At 37.8% G+C, this 15,952-nt stretch overlaps 1 protein-coding gene across 2 annotated transcripts in view; it reads left to right on the top strand.

Moving 5' to 3' along the window:
- bckdhb (branched chain keto acid dehydrogenase E1 subunit beta) overlaps positions 1-15,952 on the top strand; it is a 122,155-nt gene that overhangs the window by 24,052 nt on the left and 82,151 nt on the right. For both annotated transcript variants that reach the window (XM_034018402.3, XM_034018401.3), the window contains exons 7-8: positions 6,300-6,397; positions 14,673-14,783. In XM_034018402.3, the coding sequence (XP_033874293.1) occupies positions 6,300-6,397; positions 14,673-14,783 (209 nt within the window). The remainder of the gene's footprint in view (positions 1-6,299; positions 6,398-14,672; positions 14,784-15,952) is intronic.

The raw sequence follows: 15,952 nt of genomic DNA, 5'->3' as shown, positions 1-15,952 counted from the left end.
AAATCGGATTTATATCCAGTATCTGTCCAGCCCAATCCAAAATATGTTGTTACATGTCCTGAGCTGTTGCTTTCTGGCCAGGGGCATTTTTAATATTACCATCTGTTATAAGGGTCTTTATGCTGCAACTGCTTGTGAGGTCCCTTTAATGTAGATCTTTTGAATAGCCATTTTACAGCACAGCCCGGAGTAGCATGTCCTATAGGTGTTCAGTGTGACCTGAACAGCACATCTGATGAAAGGTGTTTTCTTCTCCGCTAGGGGTGTGCACCAGTAAGTTCTTCCCCTCCAAAACAGTGAGTTTATTATATATTATTAATGTGACATCTCAACCAAACTCGTTGTTTCAGTGGGGGAAGAAATTACTGGTGTGCACACCCAGTGGTCATTTTTACATTGGCCTCTGTCCACCTTGCTCAGCGACTTTATGGAAGGTAAATATTTTGATGACTTTGTTAAATATCCTGGAGTGCAGGAACAGTAATAAATGATGATTTAAAGTAAAGTACAAAACAACTTGTATTTACATTTGAATGGCTGGTTTCACTGATCTTGGATTAGCTAATTATTTTAGGTAAAGCAGTTCAAAACTAGTGCTAATCAAGGTCTGTGAAACCAGCTCTGATACTACTCTGAGTTAAAGAAATCTCTGTTACTGCTTTACTTCCTCAGTCATATCACCCCAGCAGTGTGTTATGGGTGAAGGCAAGTTACTGACAAGAGAATTTCACCCTCAAGGCGAATTGACAAAAGAAGGGCAAGATTGTCTAAAAGCATGGCTTGCAAACAGAGACTTTTTAAACTTAGTGCTACTAGATTCATGTTTTAAAATGAAAATAAATAATGAATGAATATGCACGGGGGGAGAATCAGTTGGAATATTTGTTTAGCTACATTTAAGAATATTTATTGTTTCTGTTGAATGCCAGCTGTCACACACAATTCTGAAATAAGAAGAGTCTCTTCTGATGACAGATGACAGGTTAAACAAAACATGAAGGGTTATCACATGAATGGCTCATATTGCTCCCTGAGCTGTGAGTAATGCTGAATTGGGAATTCAGCATACAGTACAGGGCTAGAAACTAAGAGAATTGTGGTACCAGCCAGTCCAAAGGTTAAATTAAAATTATCTTTTTGAGTTACGAGATGTTTATTTTCTGAACTGTAATTGGGTTATATTACCGTTTTCAGTGGAGAAATATTTTTCTCTTGGAATTTCTTTTTTTTTTTTTTTTTTTTTTTACAGAAATACGCCCATCTACACCTCTGTGTATCGCTGGTTAGTGTCACCAGAATCGAGGTTGTCACCATGTGGAGTGGAAGGGGTCAAGGTGTGTGAGATCCCTCTTGGCAGGGTCTCCACATCAATGTTTTAGAGCTGCAGTTTACTTGGCCTTACGGAATATTTTGCAGGGGCTGTGAGGGTGACGTGCTTGTCCGTACAGCCAACACAACAGTGGTGGCTTACATCAACCACTAAGTCGGCCTCCGATCGCCCAGTCTGTATAGCGTGGCCCGCAAGCTTTTGCTCTGGCAACACGAGAACCTCCTCACGGGGTAACAAACTAGGCGGCGGACCTCGCAAGGAAGGTGGTGTGCCTCATTTCTCAGAGGTTGGGGAGAACAGGGATAGATCTCATAACCTCCCAGGAATCGACCCACTGTCCCCTCTCGTTCTCCATAATAGGAGACGGGGACACGCTTGTGGTAGATGCCTTGGCACACCAGTGGCCGAGACAACTGTTATATGCCTTCCCACCGCTAGCCCAGCGCCTGCCTTGTCTGGAGAAAATCAGGTAGGGCCGGGCCAAGGTGCTCCAGTAGCCCCTTTTTGGCCCAGGAGACTGGTTTTAACCCTGATGCAGCACCTGAGCGCCCAGCCGTGGAGACTGCCCAAGAGCCACGACCTGCTCAGTCAGGCACAGTGGACCTTATGGCATCCCGACTCATGCCTGCAGCTGTGGGTCTGTCCCCTGAACGGCAGCTTTTGAGCCGTCTGGGTCTGTCCAATAGGGTTATTGATACCCTGCAAAATGCCAGAGCAGCTTACCACATTCCCAGTACGGGTACAAGTGGGGCATCTTTCAGACATGGTGTCTGCCACGTGAGTTCGACCCCACAACCTGTCCCATGGCAGTTATATGAAGTCTATCTGGCAGCTATTTCAGCTTGCCATGACAAAATTGACTCGGTATCCCCAGGAGCTCACTTACTGGCGGGGCAATTTTTTTAATGAGCTTGCGGCTTCGGACGCCTATGAAGTATATTGTTCCTTGGTGGAAGCTTAACGTGGTGCGTGATGCACTCTGAAGCCTCCATTTGAGCCCTTGCATTCAGCTGATATGAAATTTGTATCACTCAAAGCAGCTTTCTTGCTTGCAATCACCTCTGCAAAGTGGGTGAGTGAGATGCAGGCATTTTCAATTGATAAAGCCTGCTTAAATTTTGCAGAAGCCAGGACAAATGTTACACTCTGTACCAATCCCTGCAATCTCGGCGTTTCATGTCAACCAGTCTGGGGAATTGGAGGCTTTCCATCCACCTAATTTCCAGTCTGACAGAGAGCAGCAGCTCCATACTTCTGTCCAGTGCAGGCCCTAGCATATTATGGTGACAGAAACAGTTTTTTGTCTGCTATGGGGCCAAGTCCCATGGTCAAGCCCTGTCTAAGCAGAGGGTGTCCAAATGGATAGCAGACACAGTCAGGACTGCCTATGAGCGAGCCATCTTGCCCCTTCCAGAAAAGCTCACTGCCCATTCCACCAGGGACATGGCAACTTCGTGGGCTTTATTCCAGGGTGCATCTTTCAAGGACATGTGCAGTGTAGCTGTGTGTAGTACTCCCCATACCTTCACTAGGTTCTACAGACTAAATGTTGTGGATCGTGGAGTGTTAGGGCGGCTTCTGAGTCAGCCCTTATAACACAGGCAATTTTTTAGCCCTAACTACTTGTTACTGGGGTTCCTAATGGTAATGCACAAGGCAGCCTCTCAGCTTAGCCTTGTGGCATTCCGGTCGTTCAGCAATCTTGCCCTTACGACGGCTTGGGTATACTGACCCATTAGGTAATGGTTACATTTCGTACTTGAAAGGGAGCTTTACGTTATTATCATAACCCTGGTTCCCTGAAATAGAAAAATATAACCATTAACCTTCAAGGTCGCTGTGTCCATGATTGCGGCAGGCTTGAAGGAAAAATGATGCCTAGATCTGTCTGCACAGTCCTTTTGTACCCTCGGGGGCGGGCATGACTGCGTCACATGCTCGGCCGTGCAGATTTGGTATGTAATGTTCAGGTTTCAGCGTTATTAGGTAATGGTTACATTTCTATTTCGGGGAGCCAGGGTTATGATAATAACCTAACCTTCCCTTTCAAGTACGAAATGTAATCATTACCCAGTGTTTTCCTGTGACCCTTAAGAAGTCGGTAAAAAAGGTGCATGCTTTACTTAATTATGCTCAGGTGTGCCTTACCGGTGTTCACAGTAAATGTCGGAATGGCTCAAACTGCTTGTTAGAGTGGTATGGTATGCATACATCTTGGTAAATTAGTTTTGTAACTAAATAATTATATTTATTTATTTTCTTAACCAATTAATACAGAAATAACTGTATGCCATCTATGTGTTTTCACAGTTGCAGCGCTGAGAGGTAATTCTTACCAACTTATAACTTCAGATGCAGAAGCTGTCTCTGTGTCTACTGTGTGGGGTCGGTACTGCAAGTTGTTGACTAGGAATGGAAAAGTAAACAAGATTTACGTGCTGCCTAGTGGTATCATAAGACACTGGTAATAGGAAATGTGTCGGACAATAAAGGTTGCATTTTCTCCATTGTTTAGCTTCCAGAAACTCAGATTCAGTGTCGCAAAGTGGATTTTCTTATTTGTTTTTCTGTACCAACAGAATATAAATACTGAGTTTGTTTATATTTCTTTCAGACCCTTATGCATAACATGGTCTAAATGATCTGTGCCCTCTGTAATACGTACATCGCCTGTATTTAAAGAATTCCCCACATGACGGGTTACCCCAGTACAACGGACAGCATGTTTGAGGATTATTAAAAGTAATAGGTTTTGCTCTAGCATTTTTCATTATAAATGATTACAAACATAAAATTGGCACTGGGTTTTAATATTAGACCACAGTTTTAAATTCAGTTACATTCTTTATTGTTTAAAAGGTAAGTAGCTTAAAATATAATTTTATACTGTGTGTTTTTTTTCACCTTACCCATTTTATAGTTGTATTATTTCAGACACTCACAATGATGTTATAACCATACTTTCTATATTTACACCTGTTTAGTTTTTTTTTCCTTTTTAACAGAACTCAATAAGTGAAAGTGAAACATCCATCCCATAGTCCCTGTCAGCAGAGTGGATTTACACAAAGTATTTAAATCTGCAGCAGATTGAGACTCTCTCGATTGGGCTCCTTCCTTATTACCGTCCCTATTAAATACATTAGCATGCAGACAGCTCTGAATTTCCAAGAAATAACAAATTAAGCAATTGGTAGGCAAGATACAGATTAAGAAGGCATTTTCTGTTTAAACAAATGTCATTTCGAGACCTACACAAGTCGGTGTCCTCTTTCCTTGCCATTTTTATAAGTGGGCATGTATACTGTTACAAGCATATAAAACTACATATTTAATTCTTAATACGCAATTTTAGGAAAAACAGCCTAAAACAATAACCAGATTCCTTGTGCAATTAGCTGCCAGATACAAATTAATGTGGACCAATGTCTGTTTATTATTATTTACAATCCTGTGCAGCAATTTGTTTTCTAAACGTAGAGCTGTGAATGAGCAACAGATCATTTTACTATAGTGCTGAATTAAGAGAAAACTACTAATGAATAATCCAAAACATTATGAGCCCCTCCTGTTAATGGTGTTTACCTCTCTTATTCGTTACACTGTTGTTTTTCATGAATATGACCTTTCTTTAAAGGGATTTGGGGAATATTATCAATCCAAGGTTCAATATGAACTTTTACTGACTTAATTGGCTTTGTCATGGTGGGCCTCAGAAAGACACACATCCCAATATATACCCTGCATCTATTAATCTCAATAACTTAGGGTAAATGTTAGTACCAAGTTTAAACACAATTGGAAAAGCAGTGTTTCAGATATATGCAAAAATGTAAGCATGGTTCCACTACATCCCTTGTTGCCAGTATTTCATTCACTGAGGAGGAGAATAAGGTTTGATTGGTAAAACCAACGACGCAAACTGGAGTGTCACACTGCTGTGTCAATGGAGAGGCTATAGACACTGCCAGGTGTATACGGCTACACTTTTTTTTTTTTTTTTTTATGAGGAAAAACATTCAAAAAACAATATGGTTTCTTCCAGTTGCTTGACATTACAACAGAACCCAGAGCACATAGCAGTGCTCAACATATTCCAGAGATCAAAATACTTTCAATATGAATATGTGCTCTTGAAAAGTGAAGGAAACTCCCCAATAATGTTGTTGAAGCTGACACCCTGGGATCCTTCAAGAAGCTGCTTGATGAGCTTCTGGGATCAATAAGCTACTAACAACCAAACGAGCATGATGGGCCGAATGGCCTCCTCTTCTTTGTAAACTTTCTTATGTTCTTAATTATAAACAGGACCTGAACCCATGATGGCAAAAAATCCTTAATGAAAATCTGGCTGGAGTTCCTAGGGTTATATCTACCACCCAAGCTTTTATATCATTGAGCTCCTTTAGGAACCGACTTCACAAAGTTCTGTGATCAATCAGCTACTACAAACTGGACAAGCACTGATACAGTGTTTAAAACTTTTCTTATGTTCTTATATGCTAAACATATTCAGATTTACCTTTCCGTCAACTCATGTTTACAAGAAACATTTTACTTTATGCTTGCTTTATTCCGTATTCACAATCATTTTTATCTAACATATTCCCATTTTAATTTATTTATATATTTTTTTAGTTTTGATATTTTTTTATTCACACATCATAGGTAAATAAACTATGGCATTACTTTTTTAAAACTTTTACTCTGGAACGTTCTCCAGGAGAGTGAGATTTTGTCTTCTAAGGATCAAAAATGTTGAGAAATGTATTGCCCAGTTGTTTTATGATCCATGATGTGTGACTACAAATTTCAAAAGTGATGCCAATATGTTTACAAATATAAAACTGCGAAACGGACAACACGTGACACCAGCAAAGGTAATGCAATGTGATTCCTGTAAACTTTGCAGAATGTTCTGTAACACTTCAAGCAAAACCATTTTTATTTCTCTTTTTTCTATGTTTAGTTGAACAAGTCCCTGTGGAACCGTACTACATCCCCCTGTCTCAAGCTGAGGTATTGCAAGAGGGAAGCGATGTTACACTTGTTGCCTGGGGCACTCAGGTCAGTACAGCTTCTTTGAACTTCACATGGGGCCTATTAATGCTTCTACTTCAGAAATACATTTCCTTGGGGCCTCATTGGTGTGGAGCAGCAGAGAAGAGAGACTCGGGCATGCTGTGCAAAGTAATGTGGCATTTATATCACCAGGGAGGAAGAATCAATAATATTAAGCTATATGAAGCTTTCAGATTTCCTTCTGGGGGCTTGGGGCTCAGCAGGGTTCTGCATTTCACACAAATGATTCCTGCGGTCATGCCAGATATGATTTTCTCAATAAAATGTATTTTATTTATTTTGTGTCCTCATTTGCGCAGATCAATGTGGAGTATTTGTTCCCCACTAGCTTTGTTGTGAATATTATAAATATAGTTTTCCAGGAAGGCATGTTAAGATGACCTGTTTTGTTAATGTGGATTCCAGGTGTTACCTAAACAAGGTTATTTTAATTATTTATTAATGTGTATACCTGTTACACTTGCCATAGATTGTGTAGTAGGTCAGCTTATATTCAATCATTCATTTATGATGTATGAAAGGTCTCGGAGAACATTTATATTGACATTACATTTGATTATTTAGGGTTACCAGTTGCCAGGTAAAGCCCTTGCTCCACACATAATTACCTTAATCTCACCCCAGAACCACAGACGGAACAACTTATTATTATACATTTGTCTCAAAAGTTAGTCATTAAACAGACGTTAAGTGTCACCAAATATCAAACTATCATATTAAGTGTTAACAAATATCAAGCTGTCGTCTTGTTCCCTCTCCATTGAGAGTAGGTGAACGTTCACGACATATTGACCCCATATTGTCCTGTTACACTGGTATGAACACAGTTCCTATGAATAACATGTGCATCTACAATAATAATAATTAAAATGATAATAATCCTAATAAACTAATCAGGTTTCTGCATAGTGACACAGCAGTCAAAACATTGAGTGGGAAATTGCAACCATAATTATATTTATTTGTATAAAGTAAAGCAGTGTTAGTTCTTCCTAATTTAATGTAAAGAGAATGCATTTCAGCTGCTGAATATACTTTATTTAAGAGAAGACAGGGATAAGAATAAGATTCCCATTGCATAGCAGTGTAAAACCTGTAAGACCGCAAAGGAATTGCTGTGAGCTTTGAATAGTCTGAAGAACCATACAGCAGTATTGCTTGCTACATCGCTGTTTTCTGCCAAATAGGCCTCCAATGCCCCACTTCCTAGTCTATGGTTGAGCCCTTTTAATAAAGCCAAAGTGAGTTGAAGGTAAAATCCCTGCACAAGGTCTTTAAGCATCCCTGTGAGGGGATAACACCGGTTAAGGCATGTGGCATATTTAGTTGAATTTAACATTTTCCCTTTTACAAATTTTAGGAACATCTGTTCATGTTATATGCTTTGCATTATATACAAGGTGTACTTTGCATTATCATACTATGTTTTTGATGGGGTACTGCACATGATAAAAAATAATACACCCCAAGGAAATTCAGTCATGAGTGTTATACAGTGTGCACGCTATATTTAAAAAACTACATCAGTAATATAGCATTGTGCTCAGGAAGAGCTTTTGATATTTCAATTCTCAACCACCCCGATGAAACAAACTTTTGCTTGCCAGTTAAATGACAATTTAACATTGCATTAATGTTGCAAATGTTATTCATTCTTTTGTTGTCAGGTGCAAAAAATGATTTCCTTTAAATGACACTGAAGCAGGTATGCCAATTGTTTTAAAATATTCCATAGCTTTAAACTGCAAAGTGTATCTGTAAACAGAAACTTTATCGTTTGATTGTGAAAAATGTATTCCATGCTGTTTCCATGCAAGCTCTACAACACTTTCTGTAGTGCCAAAAGCTACAGTGTATTACAAACACGCAGTTTGAAAAAAGGCTATGATGGACAAATGCTTTCCTCTCTTTTTGGAAGGTAACATATTGAAATATTGTTTCTATCTGTATAGAAATGGAATGTTGAAAACAGCCGCGGTATGATTTATAACTTGTGTGAGTGTGTAATGAATAGGGCCTTGAGAAATTCACAGATGGTTTGAAGATCTGTTATTTAGTCCGATGGCCACAATATGTCAGTTTAGACTCCAACCTAGGCTGTGTAATTACTAGCAATAATTAAGAAATCAGTTACTACTAGGGCTGTCAAGCGATTAAAAAAATAATTTTGGATTTAATCTCGCCATTTAAAAAAAAATACATAGGAGGCATAGGAGGCAGTGTGGTCCAGTGCTTAAAGTCCAGGGCTTGTAACCAGAAGGTCACCGGTTCAAATCCCACCTCTGACACTGACCGACTCATTGTGTGACCCTGATCAAGTCACTTAACCTGTTTGTGCTCCATCCTGCGGATGAGATATTAAATCAGTGTCCATTGTAAGTGACTCTGCATATAATGCACAGTTCCCAGCCAACCTCTGTAAAGCGCTTTGTGATGGTGGTCCACTATGAAAGGCACTATATAAAAATAGATATTACTTTTATATTTCATTGATACAATTACAGCATCCATCTCGTTTGTTTTATTACTGCTGCTATTATTATTATTGTTGTTGTTATTATTATTATTATTATTATTATTATTATCATTATTATTATTATAAAGTTCTACTTATTACCTTATTACCTATTAAGGCCTTACATGGTCTTGGACCTTCTTATCTTCAAGATCTGCTGGCCCCATATGTCACTTTATCATCCTAAAAAACACAACATAAAAAACCTGTTGTCCTAGTTCTGGATTAATGTTGTTGCCCAATTTATAGTTTTATATTTATTTACACAGAATTATACAGAAAAATTCCAGCATTTGCTGTTAAATTGTTTGAACCAACTGCTAAATCACAATGGAGTCAGTTTATTACTCATCTTAATGCATTTCAAATTATACTGTATTTTTTCTTATCAGTTTCCAATCGCCACAGCACATAAACTAACTAGATGCTGATAAAAGCCCAGTGTATTAATACCAAAATAAGTTTTAAAAAAAGTAAACACCAAGAAATAATAAAGACAAAGAAATGAATGTGTTAATCGCAGATGTTAAGTGTGATAATTGACAGCCCTAGTTACTACAGATTAGCAAACAATTATATCATTGATTGATATAAACCCAGAACGTTTTAAATGGTGACTGGCACTGCTTTATAAATTGTACTCGTTATTTATTTAAACTATTAACCTAATCTAAAGAGTAATTAAGTTAAGTGGAGTTCTTATTTAGTTTATGTACATCTAGAGGCAAAATGACAGAAATAATGGTGAGTCAGTGTAAGTTAGTGAATTACTCCAGTCTCCCAGTAACATTCACAAAAAAGACTTTCAAAACTTATCGTTTTTTTTTTTTTGTTGTTGTTTTTTCCCCACGTTTGTGCTTTTTTGTGTTTATCCAGCTCACTTTTCTTCTGGTGCTCCTGAAATATGCGAGACAATTTTTTAATACTGCTTCAGTCACAATAAAAACAGTAAACCAGCTGTGTGTCCAGCTTTCTACTAATGCGTCTGCCGTCTGGGTTTCCTGAATTCAGCCCAGGCCCTTGGAGGCAGTAGTCAATGGAAGATAAATTCCTGTAAATGTATATACCATTTATCTTAATAACATTATAAAGAGTGTTTGGTGTGGGAAGTTAAGCTATCTGATCTTGAATGCAGGGTGTATGTATGTGCTAATTAACTTCCCTGGGTGGAAGAAATGGTTTAATCATTTTAATATGTTTTGTATTTGAAATACTGTTTGGAACTGTTAAGAACTTTTAAAACTCGATATGCAAGATATGAATTTGAGCTCCTATGAAGGGTCTCTTGCTATTTATACAGTCATTTGAAGCTCCTTGCTTTAATAAAACAAGTCTGTAGTGATCTTACCTTAGCTTAAAGAGTAAGTAGTGGGGTTCCGAAAAATATAGCATTACATGTCCCCACATGTTGCTACAACTGTTTAAATAATGTAATTCTTCTTTTCGTTGTTAACATCCTGACTTTTTACACTTCTAGCTTTTAAACTCTTTCAAATGTCTTTTCAAAATGTCTGCTTCAGTGGACTGATAGTATAAGGATTATTGCCCACATTGTCAAACAGGTAACACAGCACTAATGATCCATGATGTAGTATGGAACAGAAAAGCCAGAGCACGTGTTACGTTTTTTTAATTTGTTTTGTTTTAAATGTATTGCTCTTCCTGCAGTGATTTAGAGGGCAGATCTCAAACCCTAGTGTACTCCAGCAGACATTTTGAAATGAGCTTTGAAACAGACTTTAAAATTATACAATTACGGAGAGAATAACGTATTAGAATGTAAATGTATTGGTATTTCCAGCACTAAAGCAGGAGGCGATTAGGGAGGAGTCAGCTGACTAAGCAGTGTTGTTCTCGCTTGTATGATATGTCACAAGATCTTTTTATCACGTCTGATTGGTGATACTAAAAATGTTTGTGAACGAGTTGAAACAAAAGATAGCGCAGGGTTTATGTCATGTAGTGGATATTAGTTCAAGAGATAAATCAGAAGTGTGGAATTATTTTGGAATCATAGCGAATGAAAATAATGAACATGTGACTGGATTTGTTGCTTGTAAAATCTGACATTATGTTTTTGTGAACGACAGCCAGAAAAAAGGTACATTATCTCTGCAAAAGCACAGGTGTAGCTCCCTTTCAACTGCTGGCATGAAAGGAAGAGACAGGTATTTTATAGTAAAGTAAGTAGCAATAGTTAAAATGTTAAAATATATGCAGACCACTAGAGAAAGCTATCATACTGTATAGCCTTGTGTAAACTCAATCCTTAGAGAATGGTAGAGATATCTGTGTGTGAATGTGAGAGCGTGAGAGTCAGTCGACGCAGGCAGTAGGTAAAGGACAAACACTTGCGGGTTTGGGTTGGGTTGCAGGTCTTATTAAAGCGTGTCGGGTCGCGGGTAAGAAGACAGTGCTGCAGCGGGTTCGGGTCGGGTCCTGTAGTAGCGGGTCGTAAAAATCAGACCCGGCAGGACTCTAATGCAGCTGATGACTGCAATGAAAACAGCATGTTTATTGTTCATATATTTTGCAAGCACATTGTTATATATTTCTTCATTAACAGTGAATGGCGGTTTTCTACTGCATCAAGTAAGCTGCATTAAATTTCATTTTTAATCGTTTTTTTTGTGCTCATGAGTTACTTCAGTATCACATTGCTCGGTTACTGGTGTCCCAAATATTTCTATGCTTTCTGCTTTCACCGATCTTCAAATGCTCAGTTTGAGAAATAAACTCCCTTTTCCCTGCAACAGGTGACCAGTACAAAACTCACGATACATTAACTGTTTTTCAATTTAAGTAACATCATAAATTGCCATGCCTCATCTAACTAGGGAAGCTGATGCGCAATGAAATAATTGTCAAACTCCTGATGGTAAACAATAAACAAATCTATTATATCTGGGATATATGTGGCTGCTAAAGTAGAAGCGGTAGACGAAAAAACTGTTTGTGTTAACTCAAAACTTAATTTTACGCACCCAACAATCTGACTTAATTAGTTTATTGGAGTTCATAAAGAAAACTGTTTTCAACTTGGTATGGTATCCTCTTTACGTGGGTTTTTATTTCATATATTTATTTATATAGTTTAATTCTTTACCTTTTTGCTGCATTTCAGCCTTTCGTTATAATTATTTTCTTTATTTACAGTAAAGTTTTTGGGGCATTTTGTTTGACACGTGTGCAACACAATAAAAATGTGCATTATAAATATCAAATGGGAGATACTGAAATTGAAGAAGGGAACTATGAAAAAGACCTAGGAGTTTATGTTGACTCAGAATTGTCTTCATCTAGACAATGTGGGAAAGCTATAAAAAAGGCCAACAAAATGCTCGGATATATTGTGAAAAGTGTTGAATTTAAATAAAGGGAAGTAATGTTAAAACTTTACAATGCATTAGTAAGACCTCACCTAGAATATTGTGTTCAGTTCTGGTCACCTCGTTACAAAAAGGATATTGCTGCTCTAGAAAGAGTGCAAAGAAGAGCAACCAGAATTATCCCGGGTTTAAAAGGCATGTCGTATGCAGACAGGCTAAAAGAATTGAATCTATTCATCCTTGAACAAAGAAGACTACGCAGGGATCTGATTCAAGCATTCAAAATCCTAAAAGGTATAGACAATGTCGACCCAGGGGACTTTTTTGACCTGAAAAAAGAAACAAATGGAGATTAGATAAAGGAGCATTCAGATCAGAAAATAGGAGGCTTTTTTACACAGAGAATTGTGAGGGTCTGGAACCAACTCCCCAGTAATGTTGTTGAAGCTGACACCCTGGGATCCTTCAAGAAGCTGCTTGATGAGACTCTGGGATCAATAAGCTAATAACAACCAAACAAGCAAGATGGGCTGAATGGCCTCCTGTTGTTTGTAAACTTTCTTATGTAACCCTTACTGCATTTTTATTTGTGTCTTGTTTTTCGTTCTTGTTCAAGATTTCTTGAAAGCAAAGCAACTGTTTTAAGGTGCATTTTTACACAACAGTGCTCTCACACATTTAGTCACCATCCCCCCTGCTGCATGAAACTGGGGTTACCATATTTCACTTTCTGCTGGTGTTAATACAACACCTCTAGACTTCCAGACATTTGTGTTTGATCAGATTATTACTATTGCACTTCAGTTTAAAACATGATATACCAGCTTTTTAAAATGTATTTAATTTTTATTTACTGACTGTCATCATAGCGCATAAATATTGACACACGTTTGTAAAGGGTGAGCATTTTTGGGGTTACTCACACCAATGGTGCATAAAGTCAAAAAGACAGTTGGCAAAAAAAAGTGTCTTTTGCATTTGCAACCATTTTAGTTACAGTCTGGAGCCCTGATTTAAAGCATGAAATCATTAACGGCTGAAACAGCTACAGAAAGTTCTAGCAGGAGGGTTTAAGTTCTTGTTGATACAAAACAGATTTCTTATTTAACAAGTGAAAAAACTGACGAGCATTAATTTGCGTTTATAATTTTGGCTTTGAGTAATTCATTTCCTCTGTAGAAATATTTTGTATCGCTGTGCTGGTAGTGCGGGAATGAAACTCAAAAATGTGGTTTAGAAGTTAAACAAACAGTGCATGTTTATTTACAATATTTACAAATAAAAGGGGGACTGCAAGCAAAACGTTTAGGTGCCGTTCTAGAAGCATGCTTTACAAAAGCCTTTCAGAAGTCAAGTGCACAGATATCCATTTCACTCCATGTTCCTCTGCTCATAACACAGACTAACAGTTCCTTAGCGGTCTGTGTTAACAAAGTATCTGCAATACAAAACACAGCAGTCAAGTAAACAAACATAAACAGCACTCTGTCGGCAGCAAGTTCCCCCCCTTTGATCTACTGTAACTGAAGGCTATAAAACAATGTGTTCCCTTTAGTCCTCAAAGCTTCTCCCTGTAATCAGCCCAACACCTATAGCCCTCTGGCCAGGTGTTCTTAATGTAGGCTGAGAAGAGGGCAAAACATGGCGCACTCTCACCATTTTCCCATACCAAGATGGCGGCCGTTAAACGTCACAGTTCTGCAGATCCTGATAAGGAAAAGCCCTCGCTAAGCTTCAGCACCTCCTAGTGTCAGGAGAGAGAATATCAGTCAAGATCTATTTCAACTTGTCTCACACAGTTATTTACATTTCTGTGTATTAGGTGACACCAGCTTAATATTTATGCCTTTTTAATTGTTAGAAATTAGACTTTAGAGTACTGTTTTTGTCTCTTAGCTGTTATTCTAATTGCAGTTTTAGTACTCAAGGCTGTACTGAAAGCTGGTAGTTGAATCCAATTTTACTGTCTATTGCCCTTTTGGGATTTTTTTTTGTTTTAAACCCAGAAAAAGGTGACCTGACAGGTCTGTATAATTCACAGCAGCGAATGTCCTTGTTTTCTTTAAAATATCCTGTGTTGTGGGCTTGTATCAGGCAAATAGCTGCTTTTGATGAATTTGCTGTAGATGGAAGAAGCATGCGTGTCTGAAACTGCAGCTTAATGTAGTGAACCGCAATGTCACCATAGGCTTGCTGTGCATCAGCAGGTTTTTTTTTTTTTTTAAAAGGGCTATTTATTATAGTGACGTTAGGGAACCTGGCACATCTTGACAGAATGTTTGATTATGATATGATTTTTCAGTTTGCAGTGAGTGATATACCACAGCTCTTCTGGATAATACATTATTTTAATACATTATTTTATTTATTTATTTATTTATTTATTTATTTATTTTTTTATTTTTTATTTTAACAGGTTCATGTTATGAGAGAGGTGGCAAATATGGCCCAAGAAAAGCTTGGAGTATCCTGTGAGCTCATAGACCTGCAGACGATTTTGCCTTGGGACACAGATACAGTCTGCAAGGTAAGATACTCCAGCATTTTGTATTTGATCTGTGTAAGTGAATAAGGTACATACTTTTTTGTTTTATTTATTTCCCCAAATGATGTGGGCTGCATCCATTTCCAACACACAGTTTAGCATTTCCTGTTTGTCCAGGCTTATTTTTGGAATATTTGCTGTGACCGCCATGTGCCAGAGAGGATTAGCGGATTATTAGCAAAGAAAATACCCCGGGTCTAACCAGGATTTGCCTGGTAAGCAGGGATTGGACAGAAAATTATTATGATTCAACATGATTTTCTCAAACCCAAATCAACCACATTCATAAAAATGCAACCAAACCGACGCCGACCAACTTTATTGTCAAGGAGTGGCTCTGTGATTTGACCCTGCTTCTTCTTTGATAGTAAGCAAGTTAGTGTTTACATCATATTAGCAGAAAGACCTGTGCTGTTGTTTTTCTATTGCACAATTGCCTACAGCAAATGCACACCACCTATTTTCAAGTGACCAGTTTGGGTGATATCCAGTCAGATCTCTGACCTGTATCACATGACATTTTGCTTTGTTCACGACAGGAGAAAAATAAGTCATGGTCATTGCACTGCCCTTATAAAAGTTTACCATAGTAAAAACATAGCAAAGTGTAACATAGTGAAAGCATTGTAAAGCACTGCAAGGTATGGTAAAGCATAATAATAAACATGGTAAACTATGGTAAATGTTTAGTTTAACCATGGGAAAAGCATGCTAAAACTGCAAAATACAGTGAAACTTTTACATGTGTGGCTACTCTCCTTGCTGCTTTGTCATTTGACATTGATTGTACATTGCTTGTTGATTTACTAACTTAAACATATTACTAAAAAAACAACAAAACTAAGGACCATTAACAATGTCGTGTCAAGCATTTCTTTTTTTTTTTTTTTGTCCTACCACTGCCTACACTCACAGTGAAATGTTTGATATTTGCTCTGCCTGTAATTTGTATTCCTAATGAGAGGTATAGTGAATGAATGTCAGTTTTAAATTATATAGTGAGGACTGCCCATGTTTGTTCATTTTAACCACATTTTTAATGTCACAGCCTCTACAGCTGTCACAATGTTTAAAAGTAAATACATAGTTATCATGTGAAAGATGTATACTGTATTCAGCGAAAGAATACTTTTGACAAAGACCATTTAGGT

This window comes from Acipenser ruthenus, chromosome 6 (assembly GCF_902713425.1).
Source record: "Acipenser ruthenus chromosome 6, fAciRut3.2 maternal haplotype, whole genome shotgun sequence".
NCBI lineage: Eukaryota > Metazoa > Chordata > Actinopteri > Acipenseriformes > Acipenseridae > Acipenser > Acipenser ruthenus.
This window is presented reverse-complemented; position numbering and strand designations above follow the sequence as displayed.